General features: G+C 29.2%; 1 protein-coding gene across 1 annotated transcript in view; it reads right to left on the bottom strand.

Moving 5' to 3' along the window:
• Positions 1-25,995, bottom strand: part of LOC123292679 (nose resistant to fluoxetine protein 6-like) — a 160,505-nt gene that overhangs the window by 57,273 nt on the left and 77,237 nt on the right. Inside the window, exons 9-10 of the mRNA XM_044873392.1 lie at positions 16,796-16,925; positions 10,574-10,758 (exon numbers count right to left, since the gene is read on the bottom strand). Coding sequence (XP_044729327.1) covers positions 10,574-10,758; positions 16,796-16,925 — 315 coding nt within the window. The remainder of the gene's footprint in view (positions 1-10,573; positions 10,759-16,795; positions 16,926-25,995) is intronic.

Raw genomic sequence — 25,995 nt, 5'->3', positions numbered from 1 at the left:
CCACTACATTAGAATCTAAAAGACACAGAAAGTATTTGGTATTTCGATAGCCACCTTGAATGGGTTTGGCTTACACTAAAGCTCATGGGCGACAAATTTGATTAGTAAACTATAGGCTGAACTTAAAAATTTTTTTATGTTTCACATTTTATTGAAAAAATCCAGGTAACTAAACAAGAACGATTGCACTTGAGTGATAACAAGAACTATTGCACGTGAGATATATAGTATATAATGAGCAGAATGTAAAAACTAATGAGTGATTGACTCTCTTAATCATCATCATCTTATCATCGCAGAGTGGGAAATCTAATTTGCGCTCTCACGGGTAAACATTGATGATTACGAACAAATGTTTCAAAAGACCCAATTAACCTATGTTGCTCATTTACGAATTTGGCCTCACTTTTTACGGCCTCAGCACGCTATAAAAATTTTAGCTTGATATCTCTTTTTGTTTTTGAGTAATCGTGATGACAGACGGACCAACAGACAGTCGTCAGACAGGCAGATAGACATCCATAATTGGACCAATTAGGTGATTATATGAACACCTATACCAAAATTTTTTTCGTAGCATCAATATTTTTAAGCGTTAAAAACTTGGGACAAAACTTAATGTACTATGTATATTTTATATATACATGTTATAAAAATACACATCAAATAGTTCATATAGCTGGATGCTTAAATAATAAATACTTAACGTGAATAATTAAGTAAAGTAAAATTTGGAACAATTATTTCACGAGCGTACAAATTCATATTTCTTAAATTTGGATGTTGGTGGTGATACTTATTATGAAAGAGATGTTGACTGAATCTATGACATGTATAAAATTCACACAACCTTTAAAAACAAAAACCAAACTCTTTATACCTTATATTTATATTGTGAGGAACCTGCTACAAAATTAGTATTTGGGTTATTTATGTGTTTTTGTGTGGTTCTTTTGATCAATTTCTTTGATATCTCTCTCTATTTTTTAGATTCATTATTGTTTCTATTTTGCATCCATATAATATTTACTTATTAACCAAAAGAGATATGTAGCTAATTAATATCACATACAAAATATAATTATGTACCTAAAGTAAAATGAATGTTTTGTGTTCAGAATGAAATTATTATTTGTTATTCTAATGATGAAGATTCTTGTGGTATACATCTTTTAAACAGTTTGGTTTTAATGAAAGAGTATAAAACACACTCGAAATTAATTGATTTAAGAAGGCATAAAACTCTCTAGAGTGTATACACAGTAATAACAAAATTATCTTCAATTACTTTGTCGAAGATTCAGTATAGGTTTGTAATTGCCCACTGTATCAAAATCTTCCATCACACTTAGGTCAAACTTTGAATAAAATCTACCTTTACAGAACAGAACGCATGGAGTAAAAGTGGATGGTTGGAATGATGAAGAAAGTAGTGGATGCACCATGTACTTCAGCTGTCATGTACTTTGATCATCAGACACGTATACAAGTGACACTTAACTTTAAGTGAGAGATAATCGACTTTTATGTTTTTAGATTCCCTAGCCAAGTTTCTGGGTTTTCTTTATCAGACAGATGATCAAAAGTATTCTTTTCAATGAAAGTATTTTCTATTTATCCTTCTTTATCTTTATCTCCTGACGTAAAAAGTGAGGCTAAGTTCGTACATGAGCAACATAGATCAATTGGTTCTTGGGCTTGTTAAACGGCATGGTGGTCTGCGAAATATACTCGGAAAAAAACTAGAAACGGCCACCATAATTTTGTTAGTTTTTTTCTCTTCTACTCTTCTAATTTATTAAAAAAACAATGCATCTCTGAAATTCAACACATTATATACAGGGTATTTCAACAATTGACTCAGTCAATTATTTGTTGTCATTTGTTTTTTTTTTTTAATTTCCAATACATATTTAAGACTTTTCTATTAAAAGTTTAGACTTTTCTAAAAAATACAATACCATTTCTAAAGTGGACTCAATATACCTACGTACCAGCTTAATATTATATATATTTAAAATATATTCAAAAACATATTCCCGGTGATATTTTACTGCCTGTGGTTGCCAATTGTTTTGATTATTCAATGAATCCTTCAACACTGACGATTTTCGGAAAACAATATATACGAAAGATAGATACATATTATGCTACAAATTATGCCAGTATTGTTAAAAATTTATTTAGGAAGATAGCATTGGATATTAAAAAATAATTTAATTAGATTTTAATGTAGCCAATATATTAATTATCCAATGAAACTGAACCATATCGAGTTACTAATGTATTCCATCAGTATCTTATAAAAATACATAAAATATAATCAATCTTCAAAAATAAATTACATTAATAGACTTGGAGACTCTGACAAAATATTTCCAAACCATTTGATGCAATATAACGAAAATAAGCCGCCCATGCTGCGGTTTGGCACTTATTTGAAATGGTTGGAAAGTTAGACATCAAAATTTCGGTCATTGACAGAAGAAAAATGAATAAATTTAAACAAGAATTTGCCTGTCTCAAAAAATAACGTATCTAAAAAATTATAGAACTCTCTAAAAATTTAGTTCAATTATTCCTAGACGACTAGCGATATAACGATCATTCCCTTTCGATAGTTACGTAATTCAATTCCGATAATGGATCGCCGTAGTAAAAAAATACCATTGCTTAAAAAAGCACGACAATAATCATAAAGAAGAAGCTTAGACTGACCTATCAGGCTAAAACAGTTGTGTGTAAATATGTAGTTTGTGGGTAACCAAATAACAATTACAAGGCATAAATCCGAAACACCTGGGTTCGACACTCGGGTATAAATGTATTTTTCCCATTTTTTTAACTAAAAAATAACTTGACAAGTTAATTTTTTTATTTATTTATCATATCATATTTTATTTATCTTTAAGTTTGAAAACCAATATTTAGTAAAAAATAAAATAAAATAAATAAATAGATAAGTTAATGTTGACTAACCAACAAAATAAAAATTCGTTTAGTTAATGAAACTAAAATTAGGTAAAAGTATACTTTCAGGCAGAAATCTCAACTTGTTAGATTTCCCAATTTTGCGTAGCCTAACACATGAAATATATAAGGCTTATATTTTAATGACTGGCTTGTAAACACTTATGGTAATGTGAATATAAACCCATTTAAATATAAATATTTTAATATTAAAATAGCATAAGAAAATGCAAATTGTTTAAATATGAAAATTAACTCTTAATTATACATGGTACAATGTTTATTTTTCATGTGGGAAAAGGACCCTCATTCCTGCTTTGAAAAATGAAACTTAATAGTCAAATTGTTGTGGTAGGAAAATTCAAGCAAACCAGCATAGATTTTGGCGGAAAAAAATTATGCATGAATTTTTCAAAATAAGATTTTAAAAACAATTAGTACGCACCCTTAAAGTTAAGTTTAAGATGCGATGCCACGAAAGTTTTATTGTCTTACAAAATAATCTACATTCTCATATATTTCAAATTTGCAGCTAATATAACTAGAAAATAATAAAGTGACTTTTAGGTACGAACCACGTACTACATAAGTATATAAATATATAAATAAATATGAATCCACGAGACATTTATTCTACGCTTGGTATATAAGCAGAATTAAAAAAATATTACATTTACTACATTTTACATTTCTATTAAATCTGAAGTTGTGCCTAAATAAAGCATTCACGTCTGTTGTTAGATATTAGATATATATATAGAAAAAGTCACTTCAGGGTATCAAATCTGTCTAGGTCATAGACGAACCTTGTTGAATGCTTAACGGTCTACCAACGTAACCGTTAGCATGAGTAAGTACTTCGTACGTATTTAAATTTCCAATGTCAAGGTTGTGTAGTACATTAATGTTAAAAATCGTCTACCATGTAAATCATTCTACATAGTGAAGGAATGAACACAGAACTACATTCAAGAAAGAAAATCTATATTTGAATATTATTATTTGTTTAAAAGGCCTTAAGTTTCAACTCATTATACAGCGTGGATTTGTGGGGGGGGGATTAATATGGACTAGGTTCAGTTTATTAAATATCTTATTATTTAAGGGGGGGGGGCGTATATCAAAGGATTCAGATGATTTTGTCTCGATTCTCGTGAAACATTTTCGTTAGTGATCATATCCTATTTGCGAACTGTTAAATCATTTTATTGCGAATTAAACGAAATTGAATATTGCTATTGCTACAATTTTCAATTTAGTTTTTTTATTTATAATTTTCCACAGTGAGAGACAATGCTTAAGCTCCTTGATTCCTTGAGTCATAGACCAACATTCTAAAAATTTCCGCTCAGCAAAAAATCGTGTTTAGAAAAACAATTTTTATCTGATTAACTTCTTCATCAGATTGCTTTATGTATATAACACATCAACGTCAAGTACGTCCCAAAACTTTTTCTTGATACATTTTTCTGCTGATATCGTCTTCATTTTGCTCCCGAAGCATCTGATTTAACTTCGAAGAAAAACTTCATTTTAGAGCCGATGTGAACCTCATAAAGAAAGGACCGGGATATGGACCTCTACGGTATCAATCGAAAGCTTCTTTTGGTCCTTCATACTGAATGGTTAAATACATAATATATTCGATATAGAACGCTCCACGTTGGAATTTGAATCGAGTTTCAAAAGAGTTTACAATGTTAAAAGATTTTAAGATGTTTAAGAAGTTGTAAATATACAACTTTGATAAAAGATGACTTTGGTACAATTTCATTAACCAAAACTTCAATTTTCATAATATAATAGAAGTAATATGAAATTTGGAATCATAACCTAAAAAACTAAGAAAAGCAGATAGTGTTGAGAATATATTATTAAAAGACTATGAATAAGTCAATTGTATTTTCTGTTGAACTAACGAGTTTTAATATTGCAAGAAACTAAATAAGAAACCTATGTTTTATGTTTTAAGTATAGTAGTATATAATCCTGACAATTTAGAATTTTATGTAAGAAACATCGCTACTGTTCATTATCGTAACGTATGCGTGTTAAATAATATAATATTTTATGCGTACAGATTTATACGCATGCAAAAATCTAGTACCTATTCGCACCGTGCGTGAGTTTTATAGGAGGCGTTTCCATGGTAACGAAACACTACTTTAATTATAGAATTGTATGAATGCATATATAATTGTATGGATTGCATTTATGACTTACATTGAAAATTAAATCTTATTGTCTCATAAATTTAAATAAATAATTATGAAAATTTACATTTGGAAAATAATATTTGTGCAATTGATTTCTTATTTTCACAATTTTTAATGCATTAAGTTTAATTAATTAGTGTTTTTCAATAATTTTAATTTGACATTTTCTATAAGATTAACATGTAAAGAACTGCAAATTAGTCATTTTCAAAATTTTTTACTGGAAGCGCTGGCATCGATTTTATTGTCCCTTCCATGACTACGCACACAACGAATACAATTTTTTTAAGTTACTTTTTAGTTTAGTTTAAAATATCTTTGTCCCAAAACATCCTAACCATTATATGGCTAAGTAAAAATTTAAAAAATACCTGAAAGTTACTTTTCAAAGATATTCTTCAACCTGATGAAGTCGAATCCGAGTCCGAATTTAAAACGTAGTCATTCATATTTGCATTTATAAAAAAAATAATTTTTTAACCCTTTCAAAATCTGCTTATTTTATACATTAACTTTTCTTTGTATCTAGGGCTAATTTTAGTCTAATTTTTGGGCGGAGAACAATATTTTAATATTAATTTCTAGTATGATATCCGCCTGCTGTTCTAGGCCTTAAAGTTAAGATCACTGCGTTATGGCCTGAACCTCTATTGGTATCACTTTTTCCCTTCCATAACGCTCGAAATAGGGATAAGGATTGTTTGCCACAATTAATGTTATCAAATAATCTGTTATAAGCTCAAAAAATGCAAAATAGTCTGCATTGAGAATATCAGAAGACTCCGATTGAACAGATGTCCATAAATAGTATCCCGTTCTCTCTTTTAACATGAATCTGACACAATAAAATGTCAAAAATTAATTTAATTTTTTAATAACTTTTTTTCATATCTTTATAACAGCTCGTGCGTTATTCCGATTTATGTGCTATATTATTGTAAAGTCTTAATAAAATCAATTTTTTGAGTAGTTTTTGCGTAAAAGTGTTACAAACAAACCCACAAACAAACTTACTTTCATATTTGTAATATATATAGAAAGGCAAACTTGAAGGTAACAACTATATGGTTCTTCTGTACTTGAATAATTTTCCTGGTCTAATAATAGTCTCAAATAACGAGATGATTGTGATCATAGTATTTGCAACATAATAATGATCCATTGTGCTTGCTACACTGTGCTACAATGCTTTAAGCTTACTCAACCTACACCCTCCGGTTTATACGATAGTATATTATATAATACACTATGAATATTTATTTATGCAAATTAAAACCCGACACAGAAAATTATCTTTGATATTGTTGAAAATAAGTAACAGATATTATTATGATTATCATTATCATTATTATGTAGGGTTGTGTATACATATATTCTACTAATAAATGGCTTGTTATATAATAACGTGTTTGCAAAAAATCATGTCTGTTACTGTATATAGCATGCTTCACTGAAAACGAGTAGCCGAGTATTGTTGAAAGGATAAGATTTTGTCACAAATAAACTTGCTAACAGATATATTGCACCTTTGAAAAAATTCAAATATTTGCGAAATATCAAATTTTTATCTCCCAGGAAAATGGTCTAATCATCTTTAACTCATTCTTAAGCTGGCACTTTATGGAAATATTTTATTACCTCCATCGCTTTGTATCAAGGGTGGAAAGGATGAGCAAAGCTTTCTCGTAATTTTCTAAGAACTTCGAAATCGAGGCATACATTATATTCATATTCTTAAGCTTATGCATTTCTCTATAGAATGTGTTTTATCGTTGTCAAACGACCTTTTCTGGCCCACTTATGCATCTTCAAAAAAAAAATGGATACTTGCGAATTTAAGCTTTTTTTAATAATATTTTTAAGAATAAGGTTATCTCATACCAGCTACGAATGTCAGCCATTTTTAGTTCACTGCGTTATTTAACGTTACCTTTAAAAAAGTTGGTTCAAATTCGAATTTTTTTTCATTTCTGCTAACTAAAACTTTTTTTTAGCTTTGAAGGAAGCCGTTTCTGCACACATGTTCTTTATAACAAAACACGTGTTTTGGCATTATTATCATCTCTTAAGCTCCAAGTGGGATTGAGATCAATTGATATTATGAGAATTACAGGTTATATAATTACTATTAAAATAACATCAAAATGGCCTAGGAAAGCTTTGGTTTTCTCCGTTTTTTGTTTTAACTAACTATTAACTTCGTTTTAACACTATTTAACGTGGAAATATACTCTATGCTAATTTTTACTACTTTAATGTATTTTGATTCGTATTGTAAGATATAATTAACTTAGTAGAAAATATATAGTCTCACATGTACACATCCAAGAACTCCCTTGAGCATATTGGTAAGACCCTTTGTTCCTGTCTTCAATCCCCTTATGTTACGTTAACACATAGATGTATGCGTAAGGTATAGGTACTATGTATTTAGTTAATTGTGTTCAATAGTTTGAATTAGTAATCATATATGCATAAAATATTCAATAATTACATGCTTTGGTTATTTATACATTCACCTTCGTCGAGGCCAAGTTGGAAACACAAAGCCTATGGGGACATATTTTCTATAGAAATTATGTAAGCCAGTGAAAAAGCTTTTTAAGTATTAAATAAGTATTTTCATGAGTTTCCATTTCTTGCAATTTGGCAGCGGGATAAACAAGGTTAAAGGTTTATTTCAAAGCTATTATTATTTGTAAAAAAACTTTTAAAAGGAGAACTGTTAGGCAGTTTCAAGTGAGATTTAATGCAGCATCAAATTTTGCGTGATAATTCTTTAGTGTTGTTCCAAACACAAAATCGAATTATTTTAAGCTGCAATATTTAAAAAAAAAAATTTCGATGCGATATTTTGAATTTTGAATACGTTTTAATTTACTATTTAATGAAATTAAATAGTTCAACCGGTCGGCCATGTTCATAATTTTGGTAAGTGATTTTTACAATTGAATTTTGTAAAATTTGAAATAATAAATTTGAGTCCAATGTGCTATAACTGAAATTTAGACTTGATGTTCGGGAATGTATCTTGCATATATAAGTGATTTCAGAGAAAATATTAGATAACAATTCATATTCAATTAAAATTATTTGAACAAAGATATCTCCTTCTATTCATTACACAAATATGGGTCCAGTGGTACTTTTGATAATCGAGTTAAAAACTACATTCTACCAAACCTTCAGCCAAATTAAGCGAAAGTTATTTCCCATAAGAATTTTATATTCTCCTTTGCGCGGTTTGTCAAATATCTATATTGTAATAGTTTTAAAACTAATATTGTAGACAGTAAAATTAAAATTAAAGCAAGTCATTAGGTCAAAAATTAATTCCATGAATAGAAAACTAGTGTTTCTTGATGGACTCTTTTATTTAAAGTTTTTCATCAAAGTCTATCAAATTGATTTAGAGTCAAATCCATTCAACAATTTTTCAAATCAATTTAAATTAAAGATTTCACTATTTCTTAGGAAATTTTGTTTTTTAAGTGTTAAAGTGTAGCAATTGTTTGATATAAAACCATGTAGGTAATTATAATAATAAAAGATTACAGTTACTTAAAATTAAATTGAACATAATAAAACACACCTCTATACAATTATTCTATATTTAGATTATAATCAAGCAATGAATAATAATTTTACTGTCAGCTAGCTAATAATAAATTAATTAGTTAATGTTTTTACAAGTATAATAATACAATAATATGTAAGAAGATTATTCATTATTATTATTTATTAATGAACAAGAAAGTGTTATGTTATGTAGAATGTTGTTATTAAAAGTTATTGAAGAGTTTTCGAGTACCTTTCTTTATAGTAGGTACCTTATGCTTTCCGCCTTATAAAACAGATTTTCTCAAAATTAATATAAATGTTGACAAAAATACTACACACTATTTGGTACAAGTTTAGACACCAATAGAAATTCATATTATTTTTTATTGGTTATAATAAAAATTTAAAATTTTCTCATTTCTGAATCAAAAGTGGTTGCAAAACGTGGATTATTTATGTAAAACTTCCTTTTCAAAATATCGATAGAGCCTTTCTTTGGATAACGAGATATATAAGGGTTGCAAGTGGCAACTCTACGTGAATGACAATGCATGAAAAAAAAAAAGAGAAGGAGAAAAACGAAAAGCAACAGGGAAAGAATAAAACGCTTTTTAGGGTTCGGATGGAATTTTCTAATTGATTCAAAACTAATTTGTCGATGAGATAGAAACTTGAAATTTGGACCATAGTCCAAAAATGGATGACAATCTATACACACAACTCTAAAAAGCAAAGAAAAAATAAAAATAAAAAAATTTTTTAATGTACTATACTTTTATAATGAACTAAAAATTATAAAATAATAAATATCTATCAAAATAAAAGATTGGAAACGGCAAACAAGAGGCGCATGCAATACTTTTAACTATAAAGAGTGTAGTGTCTGCTGCATGTATCCCATGCTTTTCTTTTCAATCTTACAAGTATTTTAATAGCTATTTATTATTTCATACTTTTTAGTTCGTTATAAAAACGTGGTACATTAAACATTTTTTTTATTTTTATTTTCTTACATTTAACAATAATAGATCGTGAGCACTTAATGAAGCTCAATTTATATTATTCTTTTTGTCTGTTATTTGTATGGTTGGTAAAGGTAAGTTTGGTTATAAAGAAAAATAAATTTTTAACTGTGGCTCAAGTGTCTATTTATAGAAATCAAAATACGATAAAGAATTACGCAATAAAATAAATTTAAAAACAAAAAATAAACCGACTGCGTTAAATTAAAGCTGGAACTTCTCAATAATGAGTCCCGATTGACGTAAGAATCACTAAAATCGTTCCACACGTTGGGTCTCTATAGTGCCAAACATACATCTATAGATGCCCACATCGATTGATAAACATATTACTACCCCTTTGTGTTGCGCAGTCGGATAAAAAGAAATTGCAGGACACTTACAATTATTGAAGGTGGTACCACAAAAAACGATACAAAATTGGTAAACGAAAACCCAATGGCAGGCAAAAATAATCACAGAAAATTCGTTTCACTATGGATTTGCGACTTGTTAAACCCCCCGCTCACGCTACCCAAAAAATGTTTTCCGTAGATCTTCACCATAGAAGTATGGACTTCGTATCATATTTTCGAATTATTTTATGATATCAGAAAGGTAGCATGAAGTTGTTCCTATTTTATAGATAAAATTGCAAAATTTTTGTTTGAAAAGGTGTATAAATGTGTGTTTATCATCTTGTATCTTAAAAAAGGAAAAACTTTAGACCGTGGTCACTTGAATCCGGTATACACAGTCATGAGACAATTCACTGAGGAAACACAGGAGAACAAAAAACTAAAGTAGAATAGACATAATATTTACCTTCTGGATAATAAACACGACTCGTTCGTTTCGTATATCCTGTACCAGGTATTGTCATCTCACAATCAAATACCGATTCAGCGGGTTCTAATTCTGATTCGGGTAGTGTTGCTAAAGCTGTTACATCATATCTACCATCACGATCTCTTATACGTGACCATACTTCAACATCTTTTATTGGTTTTCTGCAAAAATATAGAAAAATTTAGAATCGGTGATCAGTTGTTTAAAGTTGTGAAGATAAAAAAATAATCAAGTATAAAATTATACTATTACAATCATTCTGGATTTTATCCCTAAATAAATACAATGAAGCTGAATGTAGTAGAAACATGTAGTTTTTGAAAAAAAAAAGCGCCTACAGTAGCATGGTAATTTTGGCTGTTTTCTGATCAGTAAACACACAAAAACGCCGGCTGAAGCTGAATTTAAATGTCAGTTTCCCCAGCTTTAGGAATTTTTCTCTTGACATCAAAATATTACAAAAACTTCATCTTAGCATGGATCCGAAAATGGTCACTTTCGAAGAAAAAGCTATCTATCACAAAAATTTCTTTCTTATATTAAAATATGTTTTCTATAGCTCCTTTAAATTGACCAGGAGGGTTGAAAATCACATTTTTAGTTTTATAAGAGCCGAGCCCCGTACAAGTACTCCGTTCTTGCTCTTTTCAAAGTAATTAAAAACCTGATCAGAAATGAATCTCATTTAAATAAAAAGTGGCAAATAGTATAAAGCCTCTGATGAGGAAAAAAACATGACCTTTACAATGCTGTTTGCATATATTTTTATACAAACGTGTTCAATAAAAACTATCGAATGAGACTTGGCTTTTATTCTAAATAAATAACTAAATATCTAAATTTAAAATGTAAAAATAAATAAAAAGGAAAATAAATATGTATAACATTTTACTAATAGAAAATTGTAATTGAATTCATATCAAGTGAAATAAAAACTAAAACATGCTAGGCTTGAGCTGTTACAACAAACTAACCGTACACAATACAGTATGAATCAGAAGTCCTTAGTCAACTTTTAATGACATTTTTATTTTAAGGTAGGTTAGGTTACGTTAGGCTATATTGGCTGTCCACGAAGGACACACTTAGAGCCCATTGTGATACCATATATGTGTTTTACCACCTTTCCGCTGATAATTTCATTTATCAGCTCTTCAATTTTAGAGGCTGAGTGCCCCTCTTTCATGCATATACCATGCACTACGCCAGCCCCACACAAATATTAGTTAAATTAATTTTGTGGCGACGGTGGGAATCGAACCTGCTACCCTAAGCATACCGCGGGCGGAATTGGTTACGCCTTAACCAACTGAGCTAATAGGGCGACTTCTTTTAAGGTATCTCAGTTACCAAAATTTTTAACTTAATAATTCTGCGTATCAAAGACGTGCATCTCCCAATTCCTTTGGATTTGACCTTGGTGTCCAAAGTTAGTCATTTAAAATCATTTTCGTTACCAATGAAAAAAAAATCAGATAAAAAATCACTTTGAACTAAAAATGTTTTTCCGTCTAAGACCATTAACTTGTATTAAACAGAAATGCTTTTTTAACACCCGAACCAAAAGTGGGGGTGTTATAAGTACAATCGTATTGTGTGTGTGCGCGTCTGTCTGTGGCATCGATTTTGATATTTTTCTTTTGTTTGACAGTTTTAATTGATTGGAGAGTGAGCTTCTAAACTATGTTTCAAGTGCGAGTTTAGTTTTCCGTATCCGAAACATTTAATGGGGTCTTTTTTAATTTGAAAAATTTAAACACTAAGCTTAAAATGTTCGTGCTTTTATAATAGACAATTCAACTAATTAAAAGTCTTCTATCTTCTATCTTTAAGGAGACTCAGTTAATCGCGGAGATCAAGGTTCAATCCAAGGTGCCTTTGAGATACCCCCTTTAATGCAACAACTTTTGTTGGAAACATAACTTACCTTAGAAGAAATATCCCATTAAAGGGTAGTCAAGGACTTCTAGGACACACTGTAAAGTATAGTGGTAACACAGTCACAACAAATGTTTATAGTTACAAATAGAAAGAGCGAAGGAACGAAGGCAATGGTAAATGACATTTAAATTAGTTTTTCTTGGCAGCATGAAAATTGTTATATTATTACTTCATAATGGAATTTTAAGTTATTGACATTAAAAATAATATTATGTGAAACTGTATTTTAAATACAAAAACTATAAACAAATTATAAAACTACAATTAAGAACAAACATAACATGATTGTGTATAAAGTCATCATATTACTTCCATTATATTAAGGACCTGACCTGCTAGACATTCAACACGTGAAAGCGTAAATTTTTGTACAATATCGCCATGTCGGTATTAATCTATTTAAGACGTATTTTTACTAATCTTTAAATAACTTGGAAAGCCCACCAGATGACAGATTCTTCAATTTTCAATAATAATTGAAACTAACGTTCATTTTTTTTTTTTTTTTTGATTAATTTAGATTTTATGTTTATAGTTTTTTGTGAGAGGTGAATTTATTATTGCAGTCGATTTTTAACGTGTTTAGTTGAATCAATTTGTAAACTATTTATGATCCTATAATAAAAAATTATTTATGAATCTAACCATCATAAGCTTATACGATGGTTAGATTCATAAATCTGTTTTCTTTTTTTTTTAGTATGCTTTACTGGGGGATTTGAAGAAATGATTTTATTTATTTATTTATTTATTTTTTTGTTAGTCTGCCCTGCAATACATACCAAATTACGATATTAATACGAAAATTGTTTATAAACCCTGATCTAGGAGTCGGATCGTTTGTAAAAATCATGATGGAACGAAAAATTAAAATGATCAAGGTGCATTACAAATAAAAAAAAACTAATGGTTTGTTTTGTTTAAGTTAGTTGAAATTTGTATTCACTTACATAATTCCCATCTGTATATTACAATATCTGTTATAGTTAACAGTTTAGTAAGTGATTTTTACAACAATAAGGGTTTGTAAATATACAACATTCATTACTTATTTATTATATTAATTAAATGTCATATCATATCTTTAATGTCAGTGATAATGGAAGTATTCATAGTAATTTATGTTCTTAATGTTCGAAATCTGTCAATTATTCCATTATTACTCAGAAAAATAATTAGTAAAGGGCGTTACACTCAATTTATTCAATAAATTAATAACAAAATTTTGAAAAGTACTTAAATATCAACAAAGTTTTATTTCATCAAATTTCAATTCTAAATTTTCTAACTTTTTAGAAATATACAGTATTGTGGGTTTGGGTAATTATTTATATGTTTTATGAATTTTAAGATTTTATTTTCTATTTTCTTATTTCTTAAGAATCGATACTTACTGAAAAATTAAGGTTTCCATTTGTAATTTTAATGTTGGCCTATAAAGGGTCTTCCATGATCATTTCAAGATCACATTCATCATTTTTAAGTTTTTGGCAATACCTACTAAATTTATACCATATTGCCTACAACCCTCACAAGAAAATTGTTTATAGACCCCGATTTAGGGTTTGTTAAAATTTGTTGTTTATTGCAGTTTCTCAAGTTGCATTGAAATATGAAATAAATAAAATATGAAACTTCTAAATATATATGTCAATTAGTCAAAATTACTTATTGATCCCTCCTGGTTGTACTGGGTCGGTCTTCCCATAATATTATTTATATTAAAAATCGAATGGAGTTCTTTATCTATAAATTATTTGTGAGGTTAGATTCGAATCATATAAATAAGGCTGCTCTATAAAAAGTAGCCCCAACACACTGCAAGTAAGAATAGAAATCTTATACTTTTACAAAGTGTTGCTTATGCTACTGAGCCACAAAAAACAAGTCTCAAATCTTCTCGGAGTAAAATGCAGCCAGGTCGATCGACCGAAAAAATTTTGTGGGACTCACTAAAAACTTGCTACCACGCTCCTGAGTAAAATATTTTAAAATATTGTGGAATGCATTAATTTTCAAACTAAACCGGCGGGGTTTAATAAATTATTGTAAAATATTATTATTTTAATTATATATAATTATTAAATTATTTATTTTTGATTTCAATTAATAATGTAATAAATAAATTTAAATATTAATTTCCTAGAGTTATAATATTAACCAGCTTGTATTTCCATGAATTACTGCGTGTTAAAGGAATCATATTTTTGAGTTTCTTCTTGGAAAACTATCAAAAAATCTTACAATGTTAACACCTAAACCAACGAAATCGTCTTTTTTAAACCCTCATTTTTCATGTCGAAAAAGGTAGAGATAGAGCTAGTTGCAGTAGGGGCAGGAAGTGTCAAAAATTAATTTCTAATAAGAAGCTACGCTAATCTAAGTGTATTTTATATGGTTAATTATGGATTGATTCACTTCATACCATTTCAATTACTGTACATCTATTTTTTATGCTAATTGAGAATTTCACATTGACTACTAACACAATGTGTTAGTAGTCAATGTTGTTATTTGTTCAGCATACAGTGGAACATTTGTATGCTATTTGTGTATAATCAACATTTAGTATTTTTCTAAACATGCAACATGCACAAGCTAAAAAGAGGTTAATGCATTAGGAATAGCTTGAAGCTTTGCCTTTATACTACTTCTCGTAGAGATGTGAAGCATCTACTAACAGAGCCGTTGAAATCAACGTAAAAAATGGACAATGATGACAACTACTGTAGGGACTGGATGAGGAAAAAAACTTATTTTTAGTCTTTTGATAGTAAAAAACCAGTGTTATACAATTTTAATGATTTTCTAAATGATCGGAGTTACTGGAAATAGCGAAATAATGACCCTAAAACATGGCAGCGCTTCAAAGCGCAGATTAAAGAATGGTTTAAGAATTAAGAGCAGTGCAATGAATTATTTGAATGAGATTAAGCAATGCTGTCCAAATTCTTCCAACCTTTGTAAGTGCTTCTTTTTAGTTATTATTTTAAAGGGAATAAACCACTTAATTAAACACAAACAACTGTTAATCGTCATGATCCTGTTTTGATTGAAAAATAATTTTAGATCATATGATTTCAGTCATATATGAAAATCGTGACAGGCTGGAATGAAGCGAGATATGGCAGACCAAGTTTGGACTACTTTATCGACATTGACCTTTGTAATTCGACTGAGCCCAATGACTGTTCGCCATAGCTAAATAATTCATTAGTCGAAACTTACACTCAGATTATGTAAGTTTTTACAAAGTTGAAATTATTATTTATGGTGAAATGATTACAGATAATAAGCACACACAAATCGCTTTTAAGGCGTCAAATTAATTGATACTAGAAAAACGGATGACATTTTTCGATTTCGCTCCAATTCACGATCTATGATTCATTCAAAATCTTACAAATGGTATGCAAATGAAATACAAACTATCAGATATGAAAATAACCTGTGAAATTATATTTTTAGCTTCCTAGAGGAAGTTAATGTAATGGGGCTGATTTGGGAAATCTCCATTTTTACATATTTTCGCGATTTCAATATCCGAATCAAACCTTTTCAATGTGGTGTCTGTGTGTGTGTGTGTGTATGACCGTATGTGCGTATGTTCATTCGTATTCTTTCGCCTCGATTACCTAGCGAACCAGTTATGACATTAACATTAAGTATCTAAGAACTGAAAGAGAAAAAAGCTGAATAAACAGAATCTGAAAAGTGGATAAAACATGTCAATTATCTATAGAAATAATGATCGTTCCAGCATATGCTTATGTTCGAATAATAATCTATGAAGGCTAACAAGACCTTTATTTTAATGTTTTTTCCCCCCTCAGGAAGTTCGTCGTGTGGACTACAGGGGTCGCATCCACACGACTTCAGTACCCCATCGACTATGTACTGCCATTTTATATTTATTAATATCATAGCGATTTAGATTTCTTAATGTATTTTTCTTCGGTTTAAAAAACAACCAGCCTTTACAATTAACAGCAACCATACATCTGAGTGTAAAATAAGCCTTACAAATATTATTTGAATATTTACTAATATCTAAAATACATTTTCATTCAAAAACATGATGCATTTAATAATAATATATATATATATATATATATATATATATATATATATATATATATATATATATATATATATATATATATTATATAAAATAAAAACTAATTTATCATAATTAAATTTTGATAAACACATTTATAGAATAACAAATGATATATTATTATTATGGTTGACATATACCTGTCTTTCCTGTCAGGATCTTTGAAAAGGGCTATCTGTGGTTCTGGATAGACAGCTGTCACACTACACGAGATATTTACTTGCCCCCGCTGTGGTACACTTTGATATAGTAATAGACGTTGTTCAGGTTCTGTAAAAAAAAGAACCATATATAAAACACATATATGTAATGCCATATCTACATATTATAATTTTCACATTGGTTGCAGTTTGTGGAATTTCAATTCTAAATGTACATATTTTATTATTCCCAAGTTTGTAACGCTTAAAAATATTGATACTACGAAAAAAATGTTGTTATATCACATAATTAGTCCATTGTTTTCGGTTGTCTGTCCGTCCGCACGTCTGTCAACATGATAACTCAAAAACGGGAAGAGATATCAAGCTGAAATTTTTATAGCGTGCTCAGGACTTTAAAAGTGAGGTCGATTTCGTAAATGAGAAGCATAGGCCAGGATCTTGTAAATCGTTAGATATAGAACAAAAGTTTAATGGTAAAAAATGTTCTAAGTTTTTTTTTAAACATTCTTTCGTAAACATCACTGTTTCCCAAGACGGCGCAAATTATCATATTTTAATTTTATACGTTACATATATTATGTATGTGTTTGTTTCTTTACTTACATGACGTAAAAAACAAACGAATACGCTATCAACACTATCTATACATGGTATTTCACCAACTAATTCAGTCAATTGTTCGCTCATCTTGTTTCGCTTGTTTTTTTCCATATGGGTTCCTGCAAAAATTCTCTAAAATTTTGATCAAAATTTTGAAAATCTTTACGTGTCAGAACAATATATAAGCACCATTTTTAGATTAAGTTTATTACATGTTTTTTTGAAAATTTTAAACAACCTACAAAAAAAAACCTTTTTAGCTATGGTACATTATGTGTGAAACATGGTACAAAAACATGTATTTCATGACACAAACCCTGATGTGCTAGGAATCAACCCTACCGATTATACCTGAAGGTGCTCTCATGAACATGTGATAATAATAATAATAAAACTAATATGTTTCTTGCAAGAAAACAGCTCGAAAAAAAATTCAATGACGCATAGAATAAAATTTTTTTTGAGAAAACTCATAGTACATAATTTGTAAGTTACATCATTTGTGAATACACTCTGCGACAATTATTAGAATCGCGTTTAAGAAAACTTTTAATTCACATACTTCAAAGCACTTTTTCAATTTAAAATAAAATTTAAAAACCGTTAACTTAGTATAGATTAGCCAAGTGCCCAACAACACTGTAGTGTAAAAAAAGAAGTTAAATAAATTTTATATTTTATCCTAGTGTATTAGTAACTAAGAAGGAAAAAAACCAAGCATGCTCACAGGAATTTTATCCTCATCTAATGGAGTAGCTGTGTTATTGCAATACACGAAGGATATCGTCATGCAAACGGCGAAGGAATGTTGAAAATGGAATGAGTAGTGAACGAATGGTTAGATCGTAGGTACAAAAAAAGTAAAAATTTGTATATTATATATAATTCGTTAACAGAATGTATATAATAAAGGTATAAATAATATTATACTCATAATATCATGGTATAGCTGTATTCAGACCCCAAAAAATTTTAAAAACTCATCGCTATTCTCTTGTGAATATGAAAACTAAATGGAATACATGCCAAGCTGCGTAGCAGAGGTTTTAGCAATAAATAGTACCAAGTATCTCCATAAATATATCAACTCTAAAAAAATTTATTGCTAGAAGAATTAAAGTAAGAAATATTCTAAAAATTTTTCCTATTGTAAAAAAATTTATTTTGCAGATAAAAACTAAGAAATTCTAAGCCCATCTTAACAACAAAATTTAATACTTAAAAAAAATTTAATTAAAAAATACTTTTTCAAAAGCAACCTTTTATTGACCTAAAAAGTACAAAATAATTATTTCTATGAGTGACTATTACATGACTATTTGTAAAAGCTCATGCATGACTATTTATAAAAGTTCATACATGAAAAAAACGTGAGGCTCTCAATTTAAAAGATCGGGAACGATTCGGAGCGTCTCAAGTTCTTAGAAATAATGGCTCATATAAAAATAAATATTTTCTTCTCTTTAGTACAATAAAATCTTGCCGTATAATTAAAATTTCTATTCAAGATTTAAAAAAGTCTTAGCTGTGTAAGCAGTGGCTAATTTAAATTAAACAAGTTTTTATAAAAATGTTTTAAAAAAAGCTATAGTTCGTTAGAGTGCAATGGGATTTGACAGGGCATAATTAGGACCGATTAAAAGCTCCTAATATGAGAATTCGCAAAATCCCATTCGACAAAGAAATGCGTAAGATTTCGAACGAACACATATGGAACTTCTTGTAAAATAATTTTCACCCCTGAACTCTTTCAAAGTTTTTACAAAATTATAAAACAACTTTTTCATCGTTCTATCTATGACCGTGACTAACAAAAAAGACAGTGGAAGGTAGTAAAAATTAATCACCTTCGTATTGAAAAACTAAATTTAAGAGTATTCAATTGTGTTGCAAAATGATGTCGATAAGACCAATTTTCTCGGAAATAAATATGTTTGAAACTTCGCAAATATTATTATTTTAAAAGAGACGATTTCTTTAATTACGAAAAGATTAAAATAATAATTGAATTCTACTTTAGTATTATCTGTGAGCAAAGAAATTACAAATTTTATGTTAGAATATACAATTCAATAACATGTTTCTAGATATTAGTAGATATCAAAATAAATTAGGTATACAATCAGAACTTAGAAGATAAATTTTCTCAAATGATTTGTGAGAAGAAGGCTAGTTACTATGGGTCAATTGTTTAAAATAAAGACACGTAGTAAGCTCTTTTTATCGACCACAAAATACGAATCATTCTACCCCATGTCTAGACACAATACTAGTAGTTATAGTACAAGCCCAAACCGTTTTAAATTTTTTTTAACCACTTGATATAGCTTCTGACGCTAAATACAAAATTGTGAATAAAAACTACAGTCAACCTGGATAAGCGAGAGTTCAAGGGAGCACAATCTCATTACCGCTTATAGAGGTTTCTCACTAACCCGAGTTTCTCGCTAATGCAGGTACATGGATAGCGTTTCCCTCTTAGAGAAGTACGCAGCAATATCAAGTCACAGCAAGTACGAATGTATTTTTATTGTAGCTTTTGTTCCTCCTTAATAATATAAATAAAAAAAGCTCGACTGTCGCTAATAGAGGTATCGATAAGTAGCAGTCTCACTTACGGAGGTCCATGAGTTAAAAACGACTCTCTCTTACAGAGGTTTCTGTTACTCGCTAATAGAGGTTTTGGGAGCTTAAAATGACGAGTATTTGCTATTACTCTCAGTTATAGAGCTTTATCACTTATCCAGTTCTCATTTACCCAGGTTTAACTGTATATCTTACTTTTAAAATATGAAATGTGCAACAACGGTATAAGTACATGCATAATTATTAAATATAGAGCAACAAACGTTATAGACTGGAATTTGATTGTTTTCTATCTTTTAGAACAAAGTCAAATTTGTAAAGCAGTTTTAAAAACAATAAATATAGGTCATATATTTACTAGAATAAAATTTCTAATAAAAGTTAACAGAATTATTAATAGTGTTTCATATTTCTGTCAAATAATATTCAAAAAAAAAGTTCATGTACATGAAACCAAAAAAAAAAATAAAATGATAAATTGGTAAACAAGGTTTTTTTTTCATGTATAACCATTTAATGAAAATGACCACGTCGAAAAATATAAAGTCATATATAGTTTTCAAAAAAATTATCGTAAATATAGGATGTTCCAAAAGCATGATCCAACTGTTTTCGAATGGCTTCAGTAATATGAGCATATCTTCTTGAAATAATAAACTTTAAGATAATTTTGGCAATGTTTTAATATATCATGGCTAACTTGGTATTGCTTTAATTTGGTATTGCTTGGTATTTATTGCTGTAGCTTTAATTAAATTGAGTTACAATTTTGAAAATTTGAATAGACATTGGTAAATGGGTTAAAGAAATGATTTTTACGAGAGTGTTATTCCACGATAACTACACTGGCTCCTTCAAAATAAGTTTGAAATTACTCTAATTGTACCCATTTTTATCTTGATATTCTGTTCGTTATATTGATCACCGGGAAGTAATAATTTGCATTTGAAGTCGGATGTAAAGTCGTGGTTTTGAGTAATGAAGTCACTTTTGTTTAATAGAGTTTGGTAGCCAATTATTAAATTTAGCTACTTGAAATTCAAAGTCATCCAAAATTGTTACTTTCGATTTAAAAGATTGTTTTTAAATTTAAAAAAAATCGTATCGCAGAAGCTGCGTTAGCTAAGCGAATTATCTCAAATATTGAAAAAAAAAAAAACAACATTTTTCTTAAAATCGAATATTGCATTTTTAATTTTTCAGGAATAATTATTTTAAAAACAAAGCACCTAGAAATAATTCATAAGAGTACTTTTTTGCTTAAAACTGATCATAAAATACAAAAAAAATTTATTTTGAAAAATTCAATATTTTGTACTTTTTGGAACCCGCCACCCCTTGTTTATATGTATTTATTTTTATTTTTCTCATTAAGGAACTTGACCTTGGAAAGCTCCATTTCCTTCGGAAATTCGCTAATACACCGTAATAAAAACCCACAGTGAATTTAATTTGATTGTTCTATTCGGAACTTCCTGTACGTAAAAGTAAATAAAGATGATATGTATGATATGTATATTTTACACACTGTACAGTATATTTTACCAAATATAATCAATCATTTTTTTAACTGTCAGTATTCATAAAAAAAAATTATTTTATATGATATCTAATCATAACTTTATCATCCGCTTCACATAAAGTTAGATATTTTCAGTATTTCATACAAAAATTTATGTATTCATATGACTTCCATAATGAATTCGCATAAAATTCCATGATTACACAACTTCTAAAGCTTGATCGAATAAAAAAGAATGTCTAATCATTAATCTAAATGAATGGAAAACGAATTTTTTAATAAAAACAATTCGTAACCTACACCAGGGAAAATTTGCAAATAAATGACTCTCGCGAGTCCAATGACATTTGCATACAGGACCTATATGGACAACAGCTGGAGTATACAATATGCACCAGAAGTCCTTAGTTTATTAAGTGATTGCTATCAATGCGTGAATCCAAAGTGATTGCTATCAATGCATCTCATTGGAGTCTGGGACTGAACCGCAACCTTCAAGGTCAGTTAAGAACCAACTCGTTTTTGTTACAAGTAAGAGATGGAAGTTGTCAAAATAAACGAAAATAAATAAAAAAAATAAATATTCCCTCCAATTTTGGGGTTTTAGGGAAGTTTTAGGAAAATCCACTTTCATTTACAAAAGTGCATTCCAAAAACCATATACCGATTGTAAGCTATTTCGTTAGCCATATAAAATATATGAAATAAAAAGATTTTTTATGGGCGTTTTTATATATAAAAGAGGGAATTTGTTTTGTGTGATATGGTGTGTTTTGGTTATGTGTTACTGTGTGTGATTGGTATTGTATGTGTACAACTTCAAGTGATGGGTCTGATCGGCTGAGTTCATGTATACACATATACAATCCGTCCGTCTTGTATATGTATACACATATACAAGAACGTCCGTCAGAACTCTTTTTACTTCATATAATATAAATTATTAACGACATGGTTTACAAACAGGATACTAACCAAACAGAGCTTCAAAATTCAGGGCATTTATCTGTACAGAAACATTTTTACATTCAATTTCTCTCGAAATTAATTATATTAACAAAAAATATTAAACAACAGACATAAATTAGTCTTTTTGTAAGAAACTAGTAAAAACAAACAATTGACTGAGTTTGAGTTAATTGTTGAAATGCCCTGTAAAAAAATGTTGAATGTCATTATTTCAAATAAATAAGAAAAGTTTAAAAAAAACACAACTATAGCGGCCATCCAGCTGCCGTTTGTTTTGGTTTTCGAGAATTTCGAAAAACCGCAAAGCGCCTTTTGCCTGTAAAATATGATTTCACAGTCACTAAGATTTCATGCGAAACATAGAAGCGGATGGAACTGCAAGAATTGTAGCTAAAATGCGTGCAAATATTAGAGCCTCCAATATGCTGAAACAAAATGAAACAATGTGGGCTCAGCAATAAGAGGACGATGAAACAGTCTTTCTAATGTGTCAGGAACTTTCCTTAACGTTCTGCCAAAAGCGGGGGCAATCGTATAAAAAGAAAACTTCGCTTAAAGTTCAAGATGCTTCAAAGCGAAGGTTTAAGAGTTATCAAAGGGTTTTTTAATACACAATATATTTTCGGCCTGTGAGTGAGTTTAAGTACTGTGGTACTAAGCCTAGCTCATCAACCTAACCTATTCTAAAAATATTAAAAAAACTTTATTATTTCAACATTTCGTCAATATGAATTTGCGTAAAAAATGTAATCCAAAAGATCCCACTTCGATTATTTGAACTCCTGTCAACAAAATACAATTTAAATAAAATTTTGTATCAAGTACTTGTGAAACAAAGCTTTCAGTATATTACAGAACATGTTGAATAGAATCAATCACATACTATTTCAAATACGAAAAAACAAAATCAAATAAGTACACTTCAAACTAATTTATTCAGTTTTTCAATTAAAAAACATAGAAAACCTATTTTCACGCAAGTAGCTTTTATTTCAAGTTAATAGTGTCTTTTATATAACTTTTTTTTACATGCTTCCTACATTATTAAAGGGTTCTGTAACTATATGTTTTAATGGCTCAATTTTTAATAGATTAGAATAACAATATCATTTTTGTATGCTGGGAACAAGTAAATTTCCTTGCAATAATAGTTCGAAAAATGGTATTCTAATGTTTGCTGCCAAAAATTATCTCAGTGTAACGTCCTCAATTAACGGGAACTAGATTTTTTCGTTGTATGACGGTTTTAATATACTTGCTGACAATAATGAAGTACATGTATTTTTTGATGCTGGTAACTGCTTTATACAGAAAAACCTATTATTAATAATACAAAAATGTATACAAAACAAGTGAAAATAACAATGACTGAGTTAATTGTTGAAATACCCTGTATAGAAAGTGTTGAATGTCACTACTTGCAATATTTTTTATTTATTAGAAGAGACCAACACAATTATTTGGAAGTTTAGTTTTCGAAAATTTCAAAAGTATTTTCTAGAATCGTAAAGCGTTTTTGAAAATGTCTCATAAGACTACTAGTTGAAAAATTTCAGTTTTATTTTATATCTCTTTTCGTTTTTGAGTTATCGTGATCACGGACGGACAGACGGACGTATGAACAAACGGAAATACTAACTAATTTAGTCAATTTATGAACTTCTTTACCAAAATTTTGTTCGCATCATCGCCTATTTGTTACTTGTTCCGGGTACGGAGCCCTAAACTTGCACTTCAAACAAAGCTAAGAACACTCTCCATTAAATTACATTTCAAACAAAACCAAAATAAATCTAAATCGGCTATTACGATGCCACAGACAGACAGGTAGACACACACACCCAGTGGTCAAAATTATAACACCCCTTTTTTTGGTTCGGTTAAAAAGGAGAAAATCACAATCTTCAAGTTGTTGGACCACGGACATCCCCTTTTATTCTATGTTGACATCTATTTTTCCAATGTATTACCAAGAGTCGCATATGTAGCCATGGGTTTAGACAAATATAGGCTACACACTATATTTTTATGCGAGGACCTCTAATATTATTTTACATCTTTATTAAAATGATCGACAACTTAATTAAAATGTAAAACATCTAATCAAGACAAATTTATTTTAAAATAATTAATGGAAAAAGCATTGTATGTATAAAATAAAATTTAGCTATTCAATTCGAACAGTACAGTAATGAAAATGAACTAAAAAAAATTAAATAAATTCAATACTAGTAAATAAAATCCATTTCTACATTAAAAGTATTGGCAAGTGAGCTGGCGAACAAAATTTTTATATAATTTTAATAAAAGAAAGTAAATCTTTAAAGTCATATAAAAACGTTGTTGAGTTGATAATTAACAAGCAATATAAGAAGCTTTTGAAAGTGAAAGCTTTTATTGCAAATAAAGGTAAAAAGTATTTTTTTTACATGATAAACCACCCTCAATTCTTTCCTTTAATCGTATACGAAAATTCAAAACGCAACAGGTAGATTTACGAGTGACATTATACCCTCGTTTTAAGAAGTTTGATTGTAACAAAAGCTTCTTGTATTTTCAATGTTTCACTTGTCTTATTATTCAAGGCGACGGCTTTGGCATCCAAGAAGCTCTTCTATGAAGGTTTAATTTTTATGATACAACACGATTTGGAAAAAATCGAACAGAAAACCTATGAAAGATGCTTTTAGAATTTTCAACACTCAAAGATTACATATTGAAGACACATACATGAGTCATATACATCAGTGAGAGTCCAACACTTCTTTGTATACATTAGGGTATTAATTATATGTTCCATTTTGGACCCCTTTGATGAGTGTAAACATACGTTTTGCAAGCAAAAAAAATTGTGCTACCTGCGCAATACGTAAAAAACTGCAAAATTTTCGACCTTTTTCAGTTTTTGCAATTCATTTCAAAAACAATGTCCATATCAATTTAAAACAATGAGGGTATAACTAATAGTTTTTGAGAAATGATGCTTGAAAAATTTTCATGGTTTTCATTTTGATTTTTACTAATGGTAAGCCTTTAGAGATAGAACAAAAGTTTATGTGTAAAAAATGTTCCTTATAAAAAAATAAACAACTATTGTGTGAAACAATTTTTCGTAAACATCATTGTTTTCTCGTGAGGGGGGCAAATTAGGGCACAATTTTGACGTCCATTTTCTCCAGAATATAAAAAGTAGAGAGATGAAAATTTGTAGGTAGCTTCAACTAGTGAGTCTTATCGAAAATTTTTGAAAAACAAAGAGTAATTAGATTTTAGAAAATACTTCGAATTTTCAAAATTTTCGAAAACTAGTACAAATGATGACCGGAAGGTGATGTAAATCTGATTTTTTGATTTTGTTAGCTAATTGTGCTAACTGTAGCATCAATTCAGGTCTGCTCGAAAGTTATAGGAGTATTTTTTCGGTTTATTATAAATTTAAAAATCATTTATTTAGAAATAAAGAATCAAGCTCTATTGCCGTCTAACCAGTTTTTTATAC

Source organism: Chrysoperla carnea, chromosome 2 (genome assembly GCF_905475395.1).
Source record: "Chrysoperla carnea chromosome 2, inChrCarn1.1, whole genome shotgun sequence".
NCBI lineage: Eukaryota > Metazoa > Arthropoda > Insecta > Neuroptera > Chrysopidae > Chrysoperla > Chrysoperla carnea.
Note: the sequence above shows the minus strand (reverse complement) of the source record. Positions and strands in the feature narration are given on the sequence as shown.